Source organism: Panthera uncia, chromosome D1 (genome assembly GCF_023721935.1).
Source record: "Panthera uncia isolate 11264 chromosome D1, Puncia_PCG_1.0, whole genome shotgun sequence".
NCBI classification, from domain to species: Eukaryota; Metazoa; Chordata; class Mammalia; order Carnivora; family Felidae; genus Panthera; species Panthera uncia.
The window spans coordinates 93,341,742-93,365,064 of record NC_064808.1 but is presented as its reverse complement, the minus strand read 5'-3'; the positions used below and the strand labels follow the sequence as shown (position 1 = coordinate 93,365,064).

General features: G+C 49.8%; 1 protein-coding gene across 1 annotated transcript in view; it reads left to right on the top strand.

The window, feature by feature from the left end:
* TECTA (tectorin alpha) overlaps nucleotides 1-23,323 on the top strand; it is a 70,380-nt gene that overhangs the window by 17,260 nt on the left and 29,797 nt on the right. Inside the window, exons 7-11 of the mRNA XM_049620884.1 lie at nucleotides 3,707-4,277; nucleotides 6,504-7,096; nucleotides 8,410-8,983; nucleotides 13,719-14,320; nucleotides 21,056-21,617. Of these exons, the coding sequence (XP_049476841.1) occupies nucleotides 3,707-4,277; nucleotides 6,504-7,096; nucleotides 8,410-8,983; nucleotides 13,719-14,320; nucleotides 21,056-21,617 (2,902 nt within the window). The remainder of the gene's footprint in view (nucleotides 1-3,706; nucleotides 4,278-6,503; nucleotides 7,097-8,409; nucleotides 8,984-13,718; nucleotides 14,321-21,055; nucleotides 21,618-23,323) is intronic.

Below are 23,323 nucleotides of genomic sequence, written 5' to 3'. Positions count from 1 at the left end.
GATTGTTTTCAAATAACAAAGCAAACAATTTAGGATTGCATATGCTAATGGGGGCTAAAGACAGCCAACTAACATCCATAATATAATAAATGTCTCCTTCTAGCTAATACTTCTCCGTTTTCATATTTCTCCCCCAAATAAACTCAGGTAGTTTAGGGTGCCCCATTGAAAAGGGCTTCAAGGCCAAATAGCATATGGGGAGGAAGAACTCAGACTCTGGGGTCAGATCTGCACAATCCCTGTGTGACCACTGCCGGCTGAGTGTGCTTTGGGCTTCTTTTTTTCCATCTGTAAAATGGGGTGATAGTGTCTAGGAGGCAGGGCTCTATGGCCACAGTATGGCTACCTCTCCTTAGCACTGGGATAAAAGCAGCAGAAAGCAGTGGCTTTGCAGCCCAGCTCATGAGAGTCAGGCCCTGTCACCTCCCAGCCATGCAAGCTCTGAACCTCAATTTCCTCATCTGCAAAAGGGGAAGATGATAAGGTCCTTCTGAGTTTGTCCTGGGGATGAAATAGAACAGCCGTGTGTGACATCTAGTACACAGCCTGGCACACAGTGGGCACCTAATACATGCTGTTTCCCACATTTCCACTGCCACCCAAATCCCTTTTAGTTCTAAGACCTATGCTTCTACGATTCTAGTTCTCTCTCCTCACCCCGCCCTCCCACCCAGTACCCACATCCTAGGAGAGACAGTATCGGAGAGGAAAGTGGCTAGAAGACAGGGAGAAGAAGGGAAGTGATGAGAAGAGGTCCAGTTACCCTTGGCTAGTCAAGAGTTGAGGCCGGCGGGATGAAAGAAGAAATCACCCAAGAGCTCCTTCTCAGAGCACTGTGGGGGACAAACGCAGTATCTCTCTAATCGGTGGTTTAAATGGAGACATGTTTTCTCTTGGGAATGAATGGGGTTGCAATGAACACTTACACCAGGAAGAAGGGTAGAAACTGGGAAATGGTGGTGCCCGTGGTCAGCCTAGGGCTTATGTCAGTCTAAGTGGAACAAGATCTGATGCAGAGGAACTGGGTTGGAGGGGGACTGTTGTAATATCCAGAGACGGTTCACCCCATGGCTTTTGCTTCGAGACACAGAAGACTGCCCTTTGTTAGCAGGAGCTTGAGAGAGAGTGGAGGAGGCCGTTGAGGAAATTGAGGCTCAGAGCTTATATGGCTGGCAGGTGACATTGGCCATTGCCAGCATTGGTCCAGGGCATACCTGGAACTTACAGTTATATTAACCTTGGGGAAGAGTTCATTCTCCGTCTCAGCATGGACAGTACATAATGGTCATCCAGGGCTCTTGCTAGCTGACCTTCCTTATAACATGGCTTTTCTCACCCTTGTCGGCTAAACTGCTACCTAGGAGATAAGGATAGATCGATCAATTCCTAGGTTTTTCTCTCTACTTGTAGCTCTCTGTAGGATAGCTTATTTCTCAAGCCTATTTTTTTGGTCCCCCCCCCTCCCATTAGAGGCAGGCCATGGCACAAGACATCTGCGATGGTAAATCTTGGAGAGATGCTTAGATAGGCTACTGCCTCACTTCCTAGAAGACTGAGGAAGTAGCTACAATGGTGGCCGTAAAGACCCTTTTCCTTCCCGTGTGCCTGAAATCGATATAGTTCCAATGTATTGACTGTGCACTCACAGTGTGTACCACCTAGGACTGACCTAGGATAACCTTCCCATCCCAGACTATAAACGTGATGTCTACAGGTGCTGGGCGTGTTAAATGTGAAAAAGAAGAAAATGAGCTCTCTTTGTTGGAGGCTTCTCAAGCCACCCACTCACGTGAGCCAGATGCTTGAGACTCGCCCTTGACTGTTCCCCATTTCTTGCTCCCCGCTGCAAAAAAACCCACGAGGTCCTACCGAGCAGACTCCATGAGCTTGTCCCACTCTCTCACGTCTGTATGTAATTTAGGCCCTCATGCTCCATCGCCCCTGGATTTTTGCATCAGTTTCCTGTCTGGTTTCTCTGCTTCTAATCTTGACCTGCTGGCCAGAGTGGGCTTTCTGAAATGCAAATCTGACTATGTCATTCCCTTACTTAAAACCTTTTGGGGCTTTCTCTGCAGCATAGAAATCCAAGTTGTTTTGCTTTTATGGAATTTGTTTTGTTTAAAACATGGCTTAAAAGGCCCTCCAGGGTCTGCACCCAACACGAAAGCCAGAGGAATTCTTTTAAGATGGAAGTCAGATCACGTCCATCCTTTGCCCTAGACACACTCTTGGCTCTCCATCTTGCTTGGAGTCAAGGCCAAAGGCTTTACAATAGCCGACAAAGGTCTACCTGTTCTGGCTGCCCTTATCTCTCTGGCATCATCTGCCACTGCCCTCTCCTTGCTGTCTCTTCTCCAGTTGTGCCGGGAGCACCCAGGCACACACCACCTTTGGGCCTGGCTGTCACCTCTGCATGATCCACTGTCACCCCAGATAAGCTCCTGGCTTGCTTCCTCATCTCAAATATCCCCTTCCCTGACCATCCTATTTCAAGTTAAAAACCCTCTTCCCCGGCACTTGTGATCCCCATTCCCTGCTCTATTTTTCTGCATAATTGCTCAACCTGGCATACCTATATATTTTACTTGTTTATTTTGTTTGGTTTCGGTCTCCTCAACTAAAATATAAGTTCCGTGGAGCAGAGATTTGTGTTCATTTCACTCAAAGCGAATCCCCAGCTCTTAGAACAGTGCATGGCACACAGAGAGGCCTAAATTGCCATGTGTTGACTAAATGGACCATGGACCTTGCTCGTGTCTCCAGCTTCGTTTCTGACCGCCCCGCCCGATGGGCAACCCCGTATTCACGTAGCTGTTCCTAACCACCCGCATTTACTCTCTTGTCCTAGAATTCCCTGAGCCCAGTCTTCCTTTGTCTACTTCTGTTCATCTTCAAAGACCCAGGGTAGACTTACTGCCTGCAAAAAGTTTTGTGTGACCCCCCCCCCCCCCCCCGCCCAGGCTGGATATAGTGGTCACTTGCTATCCTCCCATTGTATGATCCATTAATGCGTATTTAAAACAGGGTATTATAAATATCTATTTGTGTCTCTCTTCCTCAGTAGACCGGGACCTCCATGAGGGGTGGGGACAATTATTTTCTTTATTCTTTATTCCTTAGCACCTAACACAGTGCTTGGTACACCGTAGGCATTCACGTTTGCTCATGTTGCTGAATGATTACATGACATAGTCCTGGTATCAGGACGTGACAGGGTGATGCACTCAGAGAATAATACCAGGGCAGCATGGCACACATTTCAGCTGGGAGGAGGGATCAGGGAGTGCTATAGGCAGTGACGAGGTCATGGAAAAGATGTGACTTCAGTGGAGACTTAAAGAATGAATTTAGACGAGTGAAAAGGAAAACAGCATCACTAGTCTTTCACCAAGAGACTTGAAGCCAGCCCTAGAGCCAGCCAGGAAGGGTTGACAACCACCTGGTCCCCAGAGGAGTCTAGGGCAGTAGTGGTAATGCCTGTCATGTCTCAAATGCACAGTGCTTGGCTGGCCCACGCCACCCTGCTTTTGTGGCTTCCCCCAGGCCTCTGTCTTAACAGAAGTCAAGCTTACCGGAGCCTAGGCCATCGGGGGGGGGGGGGGATCATTCTCTCTGGAGAGTGCTTTGGCCTCCTTTTCCCGACCTCCGCGGGACCCATTGCCCTGGCACCTGCTCACCTGCCTTTTATTGTTACTGTTGTTGGCAGGTTAATGACCTAGTGACTTCCTTGCCGGTCACCTTAGACTTGGGGGCGGTGAAAATCTACCAGAGTGGCATGTCAACTGCTGTGGAAACGGATTTTGGGCTCTTGGTGACGTTTGATGGCCAGCACTACGCCTCCATTTCCATCCCAGGCTCCTACATAAACTCCACGTGTGGGCTCTGTGGGAACTACAATAAAAACCCGCTGGACGACTTCCTCCGCCCTGACGGCAGGCCGGCCATGTCTGTCCTGGATCTCGGAGAGAGCTGGCGGGTCTACCATGCCGACTGGAAGTGCGACTCGGGCTGCGTGGACAACTGCACTCTGTGCGACACAGCCACGGAAGCCCTCTTCTTTGGTTCGGACTACTGCGGCTTCCTCAACAAGACGGACGGCCCCCTGTGGGAGTGTGGCACCGTCGTGGACCCCACAGCCTTTGTGCACAGCTGTGTGTATGACCTGTGCAGCGTGAGGGACAATGGGACACTCCTCTGTCAAGCCATCCAGGCCTACGCGCTCGTGTGCCAGGCCCTCGGCATTCCAATCGGAGACTGGCGGGTCCAGGCTGGGTGTGGTAAGCTGGCATCCCATCCAAATGGAAGGGCGTGCTCGCGCAGGGGGCCGGGGAGAGGGTTTCCGGGCTCCTCAAAACTCTCCCTGTTAAGACAAATTGCCCAAGAGTGAGGGTGAGGTTAACATAGCCACACGTTATGAAGAATGAACAGCAAAAAGGATCTTTACTTTTCCTGCCCACCCAATACCATAGCCAGAAAACAAGAAAACCATCTGAGCACAAATGGTCCAGAAACAGGGAGTGAGTGGCAGGAAATGCTTGACGGGAGGAAGGCCCTGTCCCAGGGATGGCTATCCCTGAGTTAAGAAGGGAGGTGGGTGTTCAGAGGGAAGGTGGCTGTGTTTGTGGCCATTGAGCAAACACAGACACTGGTCTGAGTAATCAAAACCAGCTTTGGGGGAAATTCACCTCCCAAGTGGAACCAACAGCATCGGTTCTTTGACTCTTCTCCGCCTTCCGTCCCTCTAGGTTCTATGTCTCTTGCTCTGCCATGTTTTTGCTGACCCACTGGTGCCAGTGGGAAAAGGGCTGCAGCCAGGGAGCACAGAACATCAGGAAAGAAGGCCCTTTTTCAGAAGCGCTAGGTGGTTAGGAGAAAGCCCTAACAGCGTGGGGAAATTCAGCTTCTTTTGAATTACCTTTTCGCATGAAGCATTTTGTACGACTTAGTCGTCTCGTTTTTCTCCTTCTATCCCACTTAAACCTCTCTTTTCGTAATTATATAAACTTTTAAAACAAGCAAGCAAGCAAACAAGTAAAAACAACTCAGCTTCTTGGAATTCTGTTTCTCTCCTGGCCCTTGGTTTCTCCACATGGGTATACAGAACATTATGTCCGTGCATGTTAGATTCCCACGCAGATGAGAAGGTTTCAAAGTTTCTTTCAGTTCCGAGACCAAAGGGAGATTTTTCTTCCCCCTCAGTACATGTTGGATTCACAAAATCGTGTATCAGGTTCAATTCTCAGAGAATTGATCCAACTACGAAGAGACAGTGTTTTCTTATTGCTTGTTGTGTGACTGACCAGTCTCTAAGTATGCCAGGAGCATACTCAAGTTGAGATTGATTATGGATTTTTTTTTTTGATCCTTGTATAATCTAAGAACATCCAAATTACCTAAGCAAATTGCCTGTAATGGCTACTTTTCCCCCTAGTGGTCCCATCTTCCACATTGCCCACCCCCCTCTCTCTCATGTTAACGCTATGAATTCCAGTTAATTCAGACAGCTAGTTTAGCAGTCCCTTGAGCCCCTGCCTCTTGGATTCGACCCGACTCAAGCATTTATGTAGACTCCCAAGTTCTTAAAATGAGAACCAGAGGCTTCTGAGGCAAGAAGGGCCTTGAGGAGACCTCTAGCTCCAACCCAGTCTCCTGGCAGTGCAGACACACAAATTCTTTCCCATAACCAAGGTTCTTTCTTATTTTTAAGATCCTAGAGTACTCATTTTCATAGTTTTCGCTCATCGTCTTTTATAGCCTTCACTTAGGTATTTTGAGTGCCTCCCTGTAAGAAATGTCATGTTTTCAAATGGCCCCTCCCGCCTTTTCATCTTTTCTTTCCTCCTGCAAGTTGGATTTATTTCCTCTTAAGAATAGGCTATGCTGTTTAAGGTCAGATTGACTTCTGTGTCCATCAGCCAAAGATCTTAGAGCATCTGAGTGGTTGTAGATCATCCAGTAATAAATCGATGTTGAGGGGCGCCTGGGTGGCGCAGTCAGTTAAGCGTCCGACTTCAGCCAGGTCACGATCTCGCGGTCCGTGAGTTCGAGCCCCGCGTCAGGCTCTGGGCTGATGGCTCGGAGCCTGGAGCCTGTTTCCGATTCTGTGTCTCCCTCTCTCTCTGACCCTCCCCCGTTCATGCTCTGTCTCTCTCTGTCCCAAAAATAAATAAAAAACGTTGAAAAAATAAAAACTAAAAAAAAAAAAAAAATAATAAATAAATAAATAAATCGATGTTGAGTAATCAGTGTAGTCCAGTTAGGATCGCCACTTGAAGTGTAATTCAGTCAAGATGATCGCGATTCGAAAAGTCGAAAGTTCACGATCCGATCACGTTGCCCCGTAGCTGTCACAAAGCAGCGAGCTGATTTCTGCGGGTGCAGTCGCAAAGTCTCTCACCCGATGAGCGCCCTTCCCCGTGGGGCTCCCGTGTGTGGTGGCTCCCCACGGTCACCATCCCGGGGCCTTCATCTGTTGTCACGCTCTCTCCTCTCCCCTACGTCAGTGTCCACGGTGCGGTGCCCGAGCTTCAGCCACTACTCCGTGTGCACCAGCAGCTGCCCGGACACCTGCTCTGACCTGACGGCCTCCCAGAACTGCGCCACACCCTGCACCGAGGGCTGCGAGTGCAACGAAGGCTTTGTCCTCAGCACCAGCCAGTGCGTCCCGCTGCACAAGTGCGGCTGCGACTTCGACGGTCACTACTACACCATGGGGGAGTTCTTCTGGGCCACGGCCAACTGCACGGTGCAGTGCCTGTGCGAGGAGGGCGGGGACGTCTACTGCTTCAACAAGACGTGCCGCAGCGAGGAGGTGTGCGCCGTGGAGGACGGCTACCAGGGCTGCTTCCCCAAGCGCGAGACCGTGTGCCTGCTCGGCCAGAGCCAGGTGCTGCACACCTTCGACGGCGCGGCCTACGCCTTCCCCACCGAATTCTCCTACACCCTCCTCAAGACCTGCCCCGAGCGGCCCGAGTATCTGGAAATTGACATCAACAAGAAGAAGCCCGATGCGGGGCCTGCTTGGCTGCGAGGCGTTCGCATCCTGGTGGCTGACCAGGAGGTCAAGATCGGAGGAGTTGGGGCTTCGGAAGTCAAGGTAAGACTCCGGCTGCCCTTGGGGCTTTTCTCATGCGTCTCACCAAGCGAAGGAACTCTTCGGGTATGCCTTTCTGGCTCTGACCATGAGTGGATTCCAGGAAGGCAACGGCTCCGAAGTGGGAGCGCTGCCTAACGTTCGGCACCGAATCAGCCTCCCCGGGGGTGAAATGGAGTGAGGCTGGAGTCTCTCAAATTAGATACAGCTAAAGCAGGACTAGGTCTCCGTAACAGCCGATGCTTACCGGACGCTTACCGTGTGCCAAGCGCTAGTCTAAGCAGTTGTCACACCTAACCTATGGGGGATATGTTTTCATCCTCATTTACCTTTTACATATGAGAAAAACGAGGCGCAGAGAGGTTAAGTAACTTCCTCAGGGACACACAGCCATAGAGTGATATGTGAGCCCAGGCAGGCTGGCTTCAAAGTCTGTGCTTTTTACCTTGTACTATACCGACTCTCCTCCCTGTAGATGGGAACCCATTGAGGTCAGGCAGAGGGTACCTGCCATCGCACCTCCTGCCCCTCTGACCCGGTCTAAAATATTCGTCGTTAGGCATCCACATCATTAGTTGAAGAAAGACCATTAGGAATCATCTAGTACAACTGTTTGTTTGCACATGAAGACCCCAGGGGCTAAGCGAGGGATGGGGAGCTCACAGCTGAGTGGTGGCAGAGCTGGCATGAAGGGAGGGCAGGCCTCCCTGCTCCTAGCCCAACATGAAGTCTAATTTGGAAGACAGAAGTCAGCGTGGTGCTGTGCTGTGCAAGAAGAGGAAACACACCTCCGCAGACTGAAAAAGCTGTTTTCATTCCCATTGACACACTGGCAGAGATTAATTTATTAGAAGAATAGTAAAAGGTAGATAAGGTGGATGGACAGCTAGGTAACTATATGCCTCCGAGGGGCTAGGGCACAGGAACAAATCTGAAGGAAAGGAAGGGGCCAGAACGGTGGGGAAGAAGGGGCGCCACCAGTGAAAAGGAGCCATCACGCAGAAGGAGAAAGCCACATGTATATCAAGACCACGTCTACTCACATTTCACTGTTGTTTGGGGCTAGCCTAGGGTCGCATGTATACGCAGAGAAACAGCAAATGTGTTGAATCGGAGGAGTAGAAAGAAAGAAACAGAGGTGCCCATGAGAAAACAGTTTGCGTCTGTCTGTGTGGTGTCCATAGACTGTCAGCTTCTTGACATTTTCTCAAAGGGTGAGTCGCCGGGCAGAACCGTGTCTCTATTTCATAGCCTAGGAAACGGTGGGTACTCTGAGCACATCTGGAAGTGATGAGAGTGATTTGATTTTTTTTCAGCTGAATGGCCAGGAGGTAGAATTACCATTTTTCCATCCTTCGGGGAAGCTGGAAATTTATCGCAACAAAAACAGCACGACAGTAGAGTCAAGGGGTGTTGTGACGGTCCAATACACAGACATCGGACTGCTGTACATCCGGCTCTCCACCACCTACTTCAATTGCACCGGCGGGCTGTGTGGCTTCTTCAACGCAAACGCCAGCGATGAGTTCTGTCTCCCCAATGGCAAGTGCACGGACAACCTGGCGGTGTTCCTGGAAAGCTGGACGACCTTCGAGGAGATCTGCAACGGGGAGTGTGGGGACCTGCTGAAGGCCTGCAACAATGATTCGGAGCTGCTCAAATTTTATCGGAGCCGCTCCAGGTGTGGCATCATCAATGACCCCTCCAACAGCTCCTTCCTCGAGTGCCATGGAGTGGTCAACGTCACCGCCTACTACCGCACCTGCCTCTTCCGTCTGTGCCAGAGCGGAGGCAATGAGTCGGAGCTCTGTGACTCCGTGGCCCGGTACGCAAGCGCGTGCAAGAACGCCGACGTGGAAGTGGGCCCCTGGCGGACCTATGACTTCTGCCGTAAGTCGGGGCCACCTGATGCGGGAGGCCCCCGGGGAGGTGGGGGAATTGAGCTCCGGGGCAGTCTGACTCTGGTGTGTAGCCTCCTCATCTGATGTGTCCTTTGGAAGGCCCATCACCCCCAACCAAACTGTTCCTCACCTTTATTTCTGTTTCTAATCACACAATATCTCTTCACTCTAGAAGGATTAGCCATCCCGTTGACTCCTGGTTTTATCTAGTGGACGATACACGTCATATCAAAGACTGGGAGTCTTTGTGATGGCTCCAACGGTGTCTTCTTTCTTGGCAAAGGAGGGCTCCGTTCTTTCAACTGAAAGTGATCGGTCAGGGTGCCTTTCGTGGAGTAGAGATTAGCACCGCTCCCCGGGGCAAGCCTGACAATGGCCATGAAGAGTCCCACGTTGGTTTTTTCACTTTGTGCCCAGAGTATCTGACCCCTCTCAGCAGGGCAGTGCCAGTATTAGCAGTAATTAGAATAATTGCTGAGAAGACCTGACGTATAGCCCCTTAGGCGATGGGGGAGGCCGGTGGGAACAGTGATGTAGAAAGGCAGGAGAAGGAGTGGCTGGGAGGGCAGGACCCATGCCTGGACCAACAACTAACCCCACCTGGACTTCAGCACCCATGCCTTTCCCACCAAAAAGATCAGCCCTAAACCCAAACCGATGCCACCATTAAGATTCCATCGTCTACATCTGTTTCTCCCATTTCCACTATATCTCTTTCTAAGTTTGTTTATTTCTCAAAACTTTTTGTTTTGAAATAATTTCACAGTTGCAGAAAAGTTACAAGAATATCTGTGTGCCCATTACCCAGATTAACCTACAGTTAGCATTTTGCCCCATTGCCTTATCATTCTCTCTCACACGCTCTCTCTGCATTTGCAAGTAAGTTACATACATCATACCCCTTGGCCCCCCTAAATACTTCAGTGTGTATTTCCTTAGAATAATGACTGTCATTTACAGAACCACAGTATACTCACTGCCCTTAGGACATTCAACACTGATATAATCATTTAATATCTATATTTCAATTTTGTCAATTGACTCATAATGTCCTTTATGGCATCCCCCTCCCCCCAATATGGATCTAGGCTAGGATACATGTTGTGTTTAGAGCTGTCACGTCTCTTTGGTTACCCTCAGTCTGGAACAGTTCCTTGACTTTTTCTCTTTTATTGTCACTTTTAAAGACGACAACCTCCCACCTTTGAAAATAGAATGGCTCTCCGTTTGGGTCTGATGTTTCCTCATGATTAGGTTCTGCTGTGCGTCCCCTCTCACACTCTGGCAGAGGTGATGTGTGTTTTTCTCACGGTATCACATCACATGTAGGGGCCGTGTCCATCCAGCCTCCTCTCAGTGGTGATGGCCACATTGGTCCCCTGGTCAGGTGTCAAATGTCTCCACTCTGCAGGCACAGTGTTTTTTTTCTCTTGCAACTAATGAGCAACCCGTGGGAAGATACTTTAATAAGACGGTGCAAGCATCCTGCAGAGAGAGAGAGAGAGAGAGAGAGAGAATATGAGCGTGAGAGATTGATAAAGCAAATGGGGCAAAATGCTAACTGTAGGCTGATATCAAAATCCCCTTCCTCCATTTAGTTCCCATTGATGACCTTTGCTTGTATCAATCTTTAGCATGATGATTACAAGCTGATGGTTTCCAGCTCCAGCACTCTGTCCACTTTGACCAAACAATAGATGTCAGTCTACTATAAGTAACAGTCTTCTGTCTCTTCTGTGTGTCTGCCTGCCATCTATTTATATCCATCCATCCATCCATCCATCCATTCACTTATCTATCTCAGTCACCTTTTTTTTAATCAAAGTATAATTAACATTCACTCTTATACTAGTTTCAGGTGTACAGTACGATTCAACAACTCTATACAATTCTCAGTGCTCATCACTATAAGAATACTTCTAATTCCCTTGATCTATTTCACCCCTCCCTCCACCCATCATTTGGCAACCACCAAGTTGTTCTCTATATTCAATAGTCTGTTTCTTTTTGGTTTGTCTTTTTTTCTTTGTTCATTTGTTTTGTTTCTTTTTTTAAGTTTTTATTTATTTTGAGAGAGAGAGAGAGAGAGAGAGAGAGAGCAAATGGGGGAAAGGCAGACAGAGGGAGAAAGAGAGAATCCCAAGAAGGCTCCACACTGTTAGCCTGGAGCTTGATGCAGGGCTCGAACTCATGAACTGTAAGATCATGACCTGAGCCAAAATCAAGAGTCAGACACTTAGCCAACTGAACTACCCAGGTGCCCGTATTTGTTTTGTTTCTTAAACTCTACAAATGAGTGAGATCATATGGTATTTGCTTTTCTCTGACTGACTTATTTCACTCAGTATTACACCCTGTAGACCCATCCATGTCATTGCAAATGGCAAGATTTCATTATTTTTTATGGTTGAATAATATTCCACTGTGTGTATCTATCTATCTATCTATCTATCTATCTATCCTTATATATATACAGATATATATCGAAAGAGATGTAGATATAGATATAGATGTAGATACTGATATAGATATATACACACCACTTCTTTATCCATTCAGCTATGGATGGACACATAGCAGCCTAAATGTCAATTATCTATCTTATCAGTATGGACACATAGATTCCTATTTTTTCAATTATTTATATTTCCTATTACACTCGTTAATGATCTTGGTGTTAAAATTATTCCAGGTTTGGGCTGTGGGAGCCCTTCGAGTTGCCTCCTATGTCCTTTTGGCACGCCTCTGTCACGTTCTTACTTTCTGCCGAGCTGGAGGAAGTTCTTTTAAATGCCTTTTTTAGAGAGAGACATGTGGACAGAAGCAGCCCAGGAGAACATGCTTTCCTTGGGTGGAGGGTCAGGGCTCATGCTTGAGACATCCCCCAGCGTGCCTCAGCCAGACCTTGCGTACGTGGGTCTGGCAAGAAGGATGGGAGTATGCACGTTTGATTAACGAAGACTTGGGTACTAAGGGGTTAATCTGGTCAGGATCTTGTAGGGTCATTAATCCTGGGGATCGGACCAGGCAACAGCTGCAAATCAGGAACACGATCTTCTTTGGGCCTAGGAAGAGACAACCACCGCTTCTGTGTTCAGATATTTTTAACCAGCCTTCTTGTCGGCGGAGCCAGGCTGCCCAATTAAATAATTTCACAGAGGCATTTCAGGGGCCAGGGGAAGTTTTATTACTTCACGTCTGTATGTTCCAGACTTTCAGACAAATTCAGACAACACAATAAGTCATAAAGTGAGAGCCATTTAAATAAGTCATGTTATTTGCTATCACCATAAACCTGCAGTCAATGTTATAACATTCATAATTTAGAGACAAATGTGAAAATCCCTCCATACAGACATATTTAATCGGTGCTGAACTAGCCTTCAACTCCAAAACCGTATGGTATTGCAGTCAACGGGAGTGGAGATGGTCCTTTAGCCCAGAGGAGAAGGATTGGCTTTCAGTACATAGTGCAGAACTGTGGAGTTGGTACTTGTGGGCAGAGATTTCATTGCCGTGCAATTTATTTCTCTGTCGTGTCCCCTCTGTCCTTGGATTGTAAAACACAATTAAGGAGGGATAGCATGCATAAAAGCTAAAGAACGTTTTAAAAAGGCAAGATCCTGTTCTTCCAGGTGGTGATGGGGACCTCCACAGACCTTTAGACTACACAGACGTGTAGGTAGATTTCTTCTGGCTCTGGATTCATCCATGCCCGGGCCAGGTCGAATTCTGACAGACTAAAATAATAAAAAGACATGGAAAGGTTGCCCAGAACTCCATGATGGTAAGCAGCACGTGCAGTTAGCATTTCGTGTGCTGTACTTTGTGACTCAGAGACTTGATCTATCAGGGAAGGCTTCCGGACAGAGGTGCGGTTTGAAACGAATCTTGACAGATGGGTAGGATCTGGCTTTGTGAGGTCCATCCAGGCAGGGGAGAGAATGTGAGCAAAAGACGGGGTGACCAAGGGCAGAGGAGGTAGAAGAGGCCAGAGGGCATGAGGAGCAGAGAAACGACAGACAAAGACAGAGTCAATCTGTAGAGTAAAAATGCCTACATAAAGTGTATCCTAATAGAAGGAAGGGTGAAGAGGGGAAGGGCATACTATTTAAGGAGACTGTACTATAGACTTCATATATTAGGTCATTAATCCTCAGAATGACTGCACTAGGTAAATATTGTCCTCAGAGATGGTATCCACAGGTCTCTATGGTCCCCAAAGTGCTGATTCTTTCCAGGACGCCGTCTCTGAGTCTCCAGAGTCCTTGAGTCAGGGGACTTGGCATTGGGAGATCTGGATTCGAATCTCTCTGGTACTTACGGGCTGGATTAAGTTAAGTCACTGAACTTGAGTTTGTTGTCTGTAAGATAGGGATGATGAGGCTTTGCTTACCCTCCCAGGTTGTCGAGCAAAGTCACACCAGACAGTCGACAACGGTGCCTGGCATGTAGTGACTGCTCGCTGAGGCTCAACGTCTCAGAATCTTCTACGTGGAGCGCTGAGCGCACCGGGAACACAGGAGCACGAGGCGTTCACTGAGCCTTTGGTCACCTCAGATGAGGATGACAGTAGTCCAGAGCACACGGCACTCATCGAGCTCACTGTGCCGTGCAAGTAAGAGTGCACGTGCAGCGTGCACACACTCACATGCATCCAGTGAGCGCGCACACACTCTCCCTGACCTCTGTCCCTTTCCTGTCTCCTCCTTGGCCACCCTCAGCTCTGGAATGCCCGGAGAACAGCCATTTCGAGGAGTGCGTGACATGTACAGAGACGTGTGAGACCCTGGCGCTGGGCCCCATCTGTGTGGACACCTGCTCTGAGGCGTGTCAGTGTGACGAGGGCTACGCCCTGCGAGGCAGCCGGTGCGTCACCCGGAGCGAGTGCGGCTGCAACTTTGAGGGGCACCAGCTTGCCACCAACGAGACCTTCTGGGTGGACCTGGACTGCCAGATCTTCTGCTATTGCAACGGCTCGGACAACAGCGTCCACTGTGAGAGCGTCCCATGCAGGGATGATGAGTTCTGCATGGAGGAGGGCGGCCTGTACTACTGCCAGCCCCGCACCGACGCCTCCTGCATCGTCTCGGGCTACGGCCACTACTTGACCTTCGACGGCTACCCCTTTGACTTCCAGACCAGCTGCCCACTCATCCTGTGCACCACGGGAAACAGGCCGAGCTCAGACGCCTTCCCCACGTTCGTCGTCACAGCCAAGAACGAGGACCGGGACCCGTCGCTGGCCCTGTGGGTCAAGCAGGTGGACGTGACTGTGTTTGGCTACAGCATTGTGATTCACAGGGCCTACAAGCACACTGTGCTGGTGAGTAGTCACAGGCCGGACACCAGGAAAGGGGATGTGAGAATGGGGATCCTGGGTCCGTGGGCCAGGCCGCGCGGCTGAAATCAGGCTGGCCTAGAATCCGAGAAGCATAGGATGTCCGAGCAGAGAGGGGCCCTGGAGATTTTCTGTCGTTTTATCTTGCAGATGAGGGCACTGAGCCTCAGAGCGAAAAATATTCTGCCCAAGTCACGGGCACCAAGTTAGGAACAGAAATGGTATCCTTCATAATGTAGCACAGTGTACTGGAGACAGCACAGACCTCGATTCGAATCCCAGCTTGGCTAGGGCTGTGTGTCCTTGGGCAGTCACTCCATCTGCAAAGCAGGACACATGCCTAGCATGGGTTAGGCGTCTGTAAGTGCTATTCCTGCCCAATCCACCTCCTCCCCTTTGTTGAGATCAGGATGATATTTCCCTGCTCTGGCCTCCTTCCACCTCTTCTAGTCTCCCCGTTGCCTGCCCCCCCCCCCCAGCCCCCATAGGATCCGGGGATTCAGGAGTCTTGCACACGGTCGGAGCCCATCAGGGGCTCTCCTACAATCTCCCTGTTCACTTGGGTGTCCGTTCCCTCTCTCTGCCCTCCACTCCCTTGATGAGGACGGGGCAGGTGGGGGTTGAGGAGCTCCGAGTGCTCATCATCCAGCCTGAGGACACCACCCGGCGACACACCCAGCCACTCCTCCTCCCAGCTCCTGCTCTGGGCACAACTGGGAGCACTAACAAGCCACCGGCAGCGTCACTTCAGCGTTTCGGAGGAGCTGGTATGGGGTGTGCACCTTTTACCATCATCCTCACTGATCTGTGGCATCATTTATCTCTAAGGGGACTCCTTTCCATCTTGTATACATTCTCTTCTAAAATTCTGAGCTGTTACTGGAGAGTTCCCTGAGCCACGTTCCAGATCTCGTTCCTTCCTTAGAATCGCCCTAACCTCCTTCTCTGACGAAGAGAGGCTTCTGAGCTTCCTAATTGCCTGCCCTTTCACATTTATCTGAAAATGTGCCTTCTTAGCACCTAAGGCAGGGGTCTCACTGTGCCCATGTTTCTTCCCTTCCTTGGATATTATACCCAACCCCCCGATTGCTTTCCTCTGTGCTTCCCAGAACAGTCGGCTCCTGTATCCATGATGGCATGAATCATATTGTGATTTGGGGGGATGTTCATGTCTAACTCGCTCAGTACTAGTCGTGGGCCCTTCTCGGAGGGCAGGAGCCCTGCCGAATCCGTCTTTATGTTAAATGAGCACACAGCACCCAGTCACGGCTCCACACGTTCGTCAAGTGGATGAACGAGATGGCGTCACCCTTCTCTTCTAAGGATCCTAGGACTTGTATTTTGCTGCCGGTCACTTCTTCATCAATCTGTGAGATTAAATGGCCACGGAGGTGAGGTAGGAATACATCAGATGCCTCGCCTTTAGCCACGTGAGGTTTCCAGCGGAGGTCCGGGTAGATGAAGCCATCCGGTGCAGTAATAGCCCTCTCCTCCGTGTCGTCATCATATGTGTCAAAACAAGCCTATCAGTCATTCTGTCCATGCGGTTTGCATCCTAGTTGCAAACCTTTTCTCCTCATCTGATCAACTTCTACCCTTAGATTTGTACATTTTCAGGCGGTTCCTTATCTCCTTGACGTTCGACATTCTTCTACCGTTCTACCTCGTAGGGTTATTTTCTTCTTTTAAAATAGAACTTGCTCGTAGGTTGTCCCAACCAGTGTATTATGAAATTGCATTTTTCTGCCTTGTGTCACATGCTCTTCAGCATTTAGGTATATGGACTCCTGAGACTTGCATGCTGTTTTCTGACCCAGTTATTTTCACACGTACACCATTGGAGCCTCATGAACACTTACTCTTTTTTTCTGTGTGTGCCGCCCCTTCTCTTGTTCATGGTAGCTGATTCCTTGCTCTCACTGGGAGTCTCTCTCCCTTGCTTCCTGCTCTAGAACCAAGGCCCTAATGGGGCAGCTCACCTTCCAGGCCCATGTCCTGCTCTGGTCTCATGGGATATGGTCATGGCTAAAGGCAAGAGCCATGGGAACCACACAGCTCGTTTCTTCCCCCATAAAGAGATAGAGAGGGAAGGGAATATTCATTTCCTGGGGCTGCCATCACAAAGTATCACAGACTAGGTGGCTCTAAGCAACAGAAAGTTATCCTCTCACAGTTTTGGAGGCTAAGAATCCAAAATCAGCTCCTAGCTACTGGCAGTTATAGGCGATCCTTGGCCTGTGGCACCATAACTACCCTCTCTGCCTCGTCTTCACGTGGCCTTCTCTCTCTGCACCTTGTTTCTTTGTGCCAAGTCTCTCTCCCCCTTTGAGGACACCACTCATTGGGTTTAGATCCCACCCTGATCTAGTACAACCGCATCTTGACATGATTACATCTGCAAAGACCCTATTTCCAAATAAGGTCACATTCACAGGTACCGGGGATTAAGACTTCAGCCTATCTTTTGAAGGGGGAGGTGGGGGGGAGGGGGGACACAATTCAGCCCACAACCAGGGGTAATTAGCAATGGGCATCAAGGAGGAATCGATTAAAGGGCTGGAGGGGCAGGGTAGGAGGAGCCCAGCAGGGCCCGTCTTTCTAAGTCACCCAGATACCCCGAATGTCCAAGCTATGAACTCAGAGTATGTAGCTTTCACATCTCTGACATGAAGATCAAGTTCAGGATGCTTGAAGGTTCTTTTCTTTGGGGGCCTGAGGGATAGATTTAGTATTTACTTTGAATTATTAATATGCATTACGGGGTCTGCTTGTTCAATGATTTGCATTTGTTTTTCCCATGATGTTATTATTAGTCACCATCTCTCCCTGAGAAAAGAATAATGGCCATCACAATGACAGTGTGCAGTGAAGTGTTGGGCAAAACACAGCATAGAGCCCCGGGTCACTGCTGGTGCTCTCAGAGATGGAGGTGACATGGAAGTGATTCCTTGGGACACAGGGTCCCTCTATGACTCTGACATTTCCTTGCAAAAAACGGTATCAAAGGATGCAGGGAAATCCACTAAGATAAGAGACGCTAGAAATAAATATGCTATCTGTATCCCAGCGGGGGTTATGGGGGTGGGCAACAGAAGGTGAGCCACTCCTGGGGACAATACAGCAGCCCACGTGTCAGCCATCCACAGCTAGAGCTCAACAGAGACAGCCTCTCCCCTGCCGTGTGCCCCCAGGCTTCAGCACAGCCAGGTTCTTCATGGTCCAGGACAAGGACCCTCACAGCCAGTGTCTTTATCTCTTACTGGCAATCCTGTGGCCACCAGTGAAGGGTGAGGTTTTGAGCATCCCCCTGGCTCAGTTTAGTTTGGTGGACTTTTATCGGTGCCTATTCTGTGCCAAACTCTAGGGGTAGAGAACGAATCAAATTCTGAGTTCTGTCCCAAGAGAACTCAGAGTCTAGTAGCAAAGAAAGATGCACTAGCAGGTTATGTCGAGGTAGGGTGAAGTGCTCCAAAAATGTGTTGTGTGGAGAGTCGTGAGCACACGGGTTGCCTACGCCAGCCTGGGAGGCTTCAGGGAAGGCTTTCTGGAAGAGGTAACCCAGAGCTGAGCCTTGAAGGAGTATGTTAACCAGGCTGAGAATGAGATAGAAGTATTCTAGGGAAGGAAAACATCAGTGAAGATCCGAGGGGTAGCAAAGTGCGCAGTAGGAGGGGACCTCAGGACAGCCGAAGAGGCCATAGAAACAAATTGGGGCCAGTTGTGTAAAAGAAAGTTCTCTGCCAAAGATCTGGTATGTGGTCTTATTCCTGACGCTTGACTGTTTGAAACATGTCCTGACCTCACCCCCAAGCCCTGTTCTCTTTTTCCTCTGCGGCTCCCTGCCCACCCATCAGGCTCTGCTTCCATCCCAACCTCTCCCTTCCTGTGTCTCTCTCCTCTCCGTCTGCTTCCTCTCTCCCTCCATCAGTCACCCAGAGAGAGAGAGGGGACAGTGAAGTTGGCAATGGGGGTGGCATTCATGGGGCTTCGGAGGCAGACAGAATCCGTGCCTGCCCGGCTGAGTTGAAGGGGGTTCCTTTCTCTGGGTGCTCCTGGGCAGTGACGGAATTTGCAAGCCCTATGGTTTGAACCCGATTACATTGCCTCCCCCAAAGTATCGCCTCCTGCTTGGCACCCTGTGGCCGAGAATACAGAACGCAAGGAAACTCAGGAGGGAAAGCGAGTGGGCACAGGTGAGCCTTTGGGGGGGGCCCAGCTTTGTTTACCAGTGCGGGTCTTCAAGGCACGTGGGAGTCCCATCGGCCTCCGCTTCCCTCAGTGACCTTCCACACCTGTGTTCTGTGTTTACACCGAGCCCACATCACCACCTCTGGGCCTCCTGGTTCAGACAGTTGTGTTCCCCAGGCACCACTCCCTCCTGCACTCGGCCCCTGAAATGACCTGTCGTGCCGTGCTATTCACCCCCTCTCTTCCAGGTTCGGAGAAGGAGGCATCCTCTCCCCTCCCCCTCCCCCTGTCCCTCTCTGTCTCGCCCTCTCAGGGGTCTACCTGTCTGTCATCACCTCCCCCTCCTGCACCAGGTCCTTCTCTTCAACCCATAAACATGTTCATTCTAGAGCAAACCTTGACCCGGATCACCCGCGGCTTCTACTCAGCCTCTCTCCTCCCTCCGTCTCCAGTTTCCTGGAGAGAGCCACCTCTGCTTCCAGATCTCCCATTTGCTGTTGAACTGTGCCTTCTGACTTCTGGCCTCCTCGTTCTGCTGAAGGTCTCTTATTAGGGTCACTGAATGGGAAGAGAAGACAGAATGACTTCTCTCCTGCAAAATGGATGGGTCTTTGTCAGGCGTGATCTCATGGCCTCTGCCATGTGTGACATTGCACCCAAGGCCTTCCATGATCCAGGCCCAGCACCCCCACCTCCCTGTCTTCATTTCCCACCACACCTGGTATTCATCTCATTCCTCCCTGACTGTCCTCCTTTAGGACCAGGTGTGCACATCATCGTCTTCCGCAGGCATGCCCGATTCTGTCCCCAGGCTGAGTCTGGTGCCCGTGCATCTATTTATCTTTATCATTGCTTTTATTGGATGATGTTATTAGTATCTGTTTAGGTACTTACCTCTGCCACGTGCCTGTGAGCAACCAGGGGAAGGGCCCTGGGCTTTATTCCAGCATCTGGCACAGTGCCTGAAACACAGCAGTGACAAATGAATGAATGAATTCTGCCTGGACAAATATTCGTAGAAGAGGAGACAGTTGGGTTACAAGGTGAAGGGTGAACACTGCCCCACAGAGAGGGAGGACAAGAGGAAGGATGTCATTTCTGGACTGGGTCAGGTTCCTTAGAGGCAGAGTCTGACATGGGGATTCTTAGGAAAGTGAGGTAAGCACCAGGGGAAGAGAGCTCAGCAAGGACGTGGTCTGAGGTGGACGTGTTGAGTGTATTCGACATTTGACTCAAGCCATGGAAAGGGTTTGAAGTGTTGGACTAATGGCTTTTGACGCCATTAAAAAATGGTGGAGTGTGGCAGTAATGAGTGAATGGAGGAAAGGGGCAATACCAGAGCAGGGGGACCAGTAAGGGGAGTATTCAGTAGTCAAGGTGAAGGTGGTGAGGGTCTGAACCAAAGCAGTAGCAATGGGAATGGGGGAGTGTCAGATAGGGGAGAGATTAAGGTCAGAATCTGGTCAGAGAGCCATCTTAGAACACTCCCAGAGGAATGGCCACCTGCGTCTCTCAAGAAGAAGACCAGCTCTCCTCTCGGCCCTCACAGCAATCTCTATTTTTCATCACGCACCCAGCCAGCCAAGGGCTACAGGATTCAGCTCATCTGAATCCAGAAAGGGGCAGTGCAAAGGCAGTGCAGTGTATGTTAAGGGATTTCCTTTTGCGAATTAAAAATATAAGGGAGGAAACATGTGTCAAGGGCCCTCTCAGCATGAGGCATTGCGCGGGGCACCCGGCAGGTAACGAGGGGAAGATGGATATAAAGATCAATAAAGTGTGGTTCCTGCCCTCAAGTTGCTCATGATCTTGTAGGCGAGACGGGAACGTAGACAACTAACCAGAATATAAGGCCGACTGTGATGTGTGCTGCCCCAACAGCAGCATACATGTGCTTGATCTTGGCCAAAGGTGAAGAAGAATACGAATATAAATAACCTTCTGGTTGCCCAGATGAGAGAGTGATTAATTCTCGCCACAGGCTCAGACAGCCTTGCTTTATAGAACAGGCGACATCTGAGCAGGGTCTGGGAGGAGAGAGAGAGGCTGACGGGTGAAGAATGGCATCCTAGGTAGAGAGACCAGCAAAGTCAAGTCATTCTTCAGGGGAAAAAAAAAAAAAATCTCAAAGGGATTAATAAACTGGGGCTTACCTAAAACAAATTCACAGCAGAGCTGGAAATAGAGACACTGGCGTTCTAGATTTTGGTGTTTTCGTCTAAACTTTAATTGAATTCTTATTACCCTCTCATTACCTTGAGAAAACAGTTTGAACTCCTGGGGGAAATAATGCTATGTAAACAGAAGGCACCGAAATAAATAGGTGTATTAGTGTACAAAGGATAGTCATTTAAGTCTGTTCAAATCCTAATAATAATAGTTGACTGATACAAACGACACTGCACGCCAAGATTGCATTCACCCGGCTCAGACCCCCCTCTGGGGCTGCCGCTCTAAAGACTGATCGTTAGGAGAGGTGGGTGTTCCCGGGGCCGACTGTATTTCTCCACTGCCACCCTCTCTCTCCTGTAGGTCAACAATGAACGCTTATATCTGCCCCTGAAGCTGGGACAAGGGAAAATAAATATCTTTTCCTTTGGCTTCCACGTGGTGGTGGAAACCGAGTTTGGCCTGAAGGTGGTATATGACTGGAAGACCTTCCTGTCCGTCACGGTCCCCCGGAGCATGCAGAACGCCACGTACGGCCTGTGCGGCCGCTATAACAGCAACCCCGACGACGATCTGGAGATGCCCATGGGTCTGCTTGCTTCCAGTGTCAACGAGTTTGGGCAGAGCTGGGTGAAGCGGGACACTTTCTGCCAGGTTGGCTGCGGGGACCGCTGCCCTTCGTGTGCCAAAGTGGAAGCGTTCTCCAAGGTGCAACAGCTCTGCAGCCTGATCCCCAACCAGAACGCCGGCTTCACCAAGTGTCACAGCAAAGTCAACCCCACCTTCTTCTATAAGAACTGCCTGTTTGACTCCTGCATCGATGGCGGCGCGGTACAGACGGCCTGCAGCTGGCTGCAGAACTACGCCAGCACCTGCCAGACGCAGGGGATCGCCGTGACCGGCTGGCGGAATTACACGTCCTGCTGTGAGTCCTTCCCTCTCCCTCTCCCCTTGCGTCTCGGTGGCATGTGGGCAGGCCAGGATCCCAGCCCCCGTAGAAATCCACTGAGCAGTCTAAGGAGAGGCACGTGGAACTCAGTTTGACATCTGAAACGAGATATGTAACCTCCCAGAGCCTCCATTTCCTTATCCATAAAATGGGGACAATACCACCTATTTCATGCGTGGCTCTGAGGTTGGACTAAGATCACGTACGTAGAGCGCAGAGCACCACGTATGGCCTTTGGGCTCAGCGAGGGCACAGTGAAATTTTAAGAAAGGACCGATGGGGGAAGAGTTAGTAGGTAAGTTTGTCCTAGGACCTCAGAGGCCCCTCCCTGTGCTGGTAATTTACATGCTTTCTCTGTGCCATTCAGTTTGGCTCATATATGTCACCTATCAGTCTTTGCGTTCATGAAACAGCAGAAGGTTAAAAGCGCGAGAAAAAGAATTAGAGCCCCTTGCTCTTTCCTCAAGGGTTGGTGTGACCTTGGAGCAAGTTGCTTTTCCTCCCCGGTTCTTAGTGTCCCCCTGATAATGCTGTGATAACGCCTGCTGCCTATACCCTTTATGCTACAGAAATATCCAGAGGATCAAATTAGGTAATTGTAAGCATAACACACTTCATGCATGCCAAGCGGTGGTGGTGTTACACTAATGGCTTGCTCTGAGCCAAGCCCAGTGCTAAACACTTTATCAACATTATCTCGTTTATTCTCCTCAATAACCCAATTAGTCAGGGAGAAACAGAGACTCAGAGGAGTTAGATAACTTGCCTCAGGTCATATGGTCTGCGCGGCAAAGTCAGGATTCGACCTTCTAACACCAAAGCTCTTGCTCTCAACTCATATCCACGAGGCTGGTGTGCTATGTACCGGAATAATTTGCCCACGTTTAGCACATCATAATAGGAAAAGATTGGGAGGAGAGACCGCTAGGGGGTTGGCTAGTCTGCCTTGGTTCATTTTCCCATCTCTATCCCATTAGCTCTAGCAAATTTCTTTTAGGCCTGACCGTATGAAAAGGCTACAAATGGATACCGAACGCTCAGCTCTCTAAATAAGTGATCCAGTGGGGGTCCCTGAGAATAAACCCCCTTTCCATCCTGAAAAAGGGGAGAGTTGGATGAAAACCCAGAAGCAGTGCTGTAGTGTGATGCTCACATGGCTAGTTTATATTCCCCAGGATTGGATGTTGAACTTGGGGGAAGGAAGGGAGGAAGTAGGGAGAGGGAGGGAAAAGATGCCAGTACCATTTCATCCAGGCTCAGTCCCTGAGAGAGAGATTGTGGGGAGGATGTCAGCAGGAGTGACTGTCCAGGCTAATTGGCCTCTGGTGACTTCAGTGAAATAAATGCGCCTATAAAAAAGTCAGGGTCTGGATAAGTCCCCAGAGCTGCCCTGGATTCATTGGGGTCAGCATGGGGGAGCTCGAGAGCTTGCCCTCACCTAAATCAGAAAACCAGGCTTTGGCCTCAGGGGCCTAGAAATGGTGTAGGATCAGGAAACTCCTTTGGGAAAGAGACCGCCTGCTTCCTCTTGAGACCTGCTATAGGGAGTTTCCCCTTTTCCTGTGGCCATGCCATGGTGACCGTACCACTCACTAGGGTGGCTGGGACGGGCGTCCAGGGCATAGTATTTGCCACAAAGCATTGCTTCTGGCTGCAATATGCAGGGAAATCATAGGCAAGAA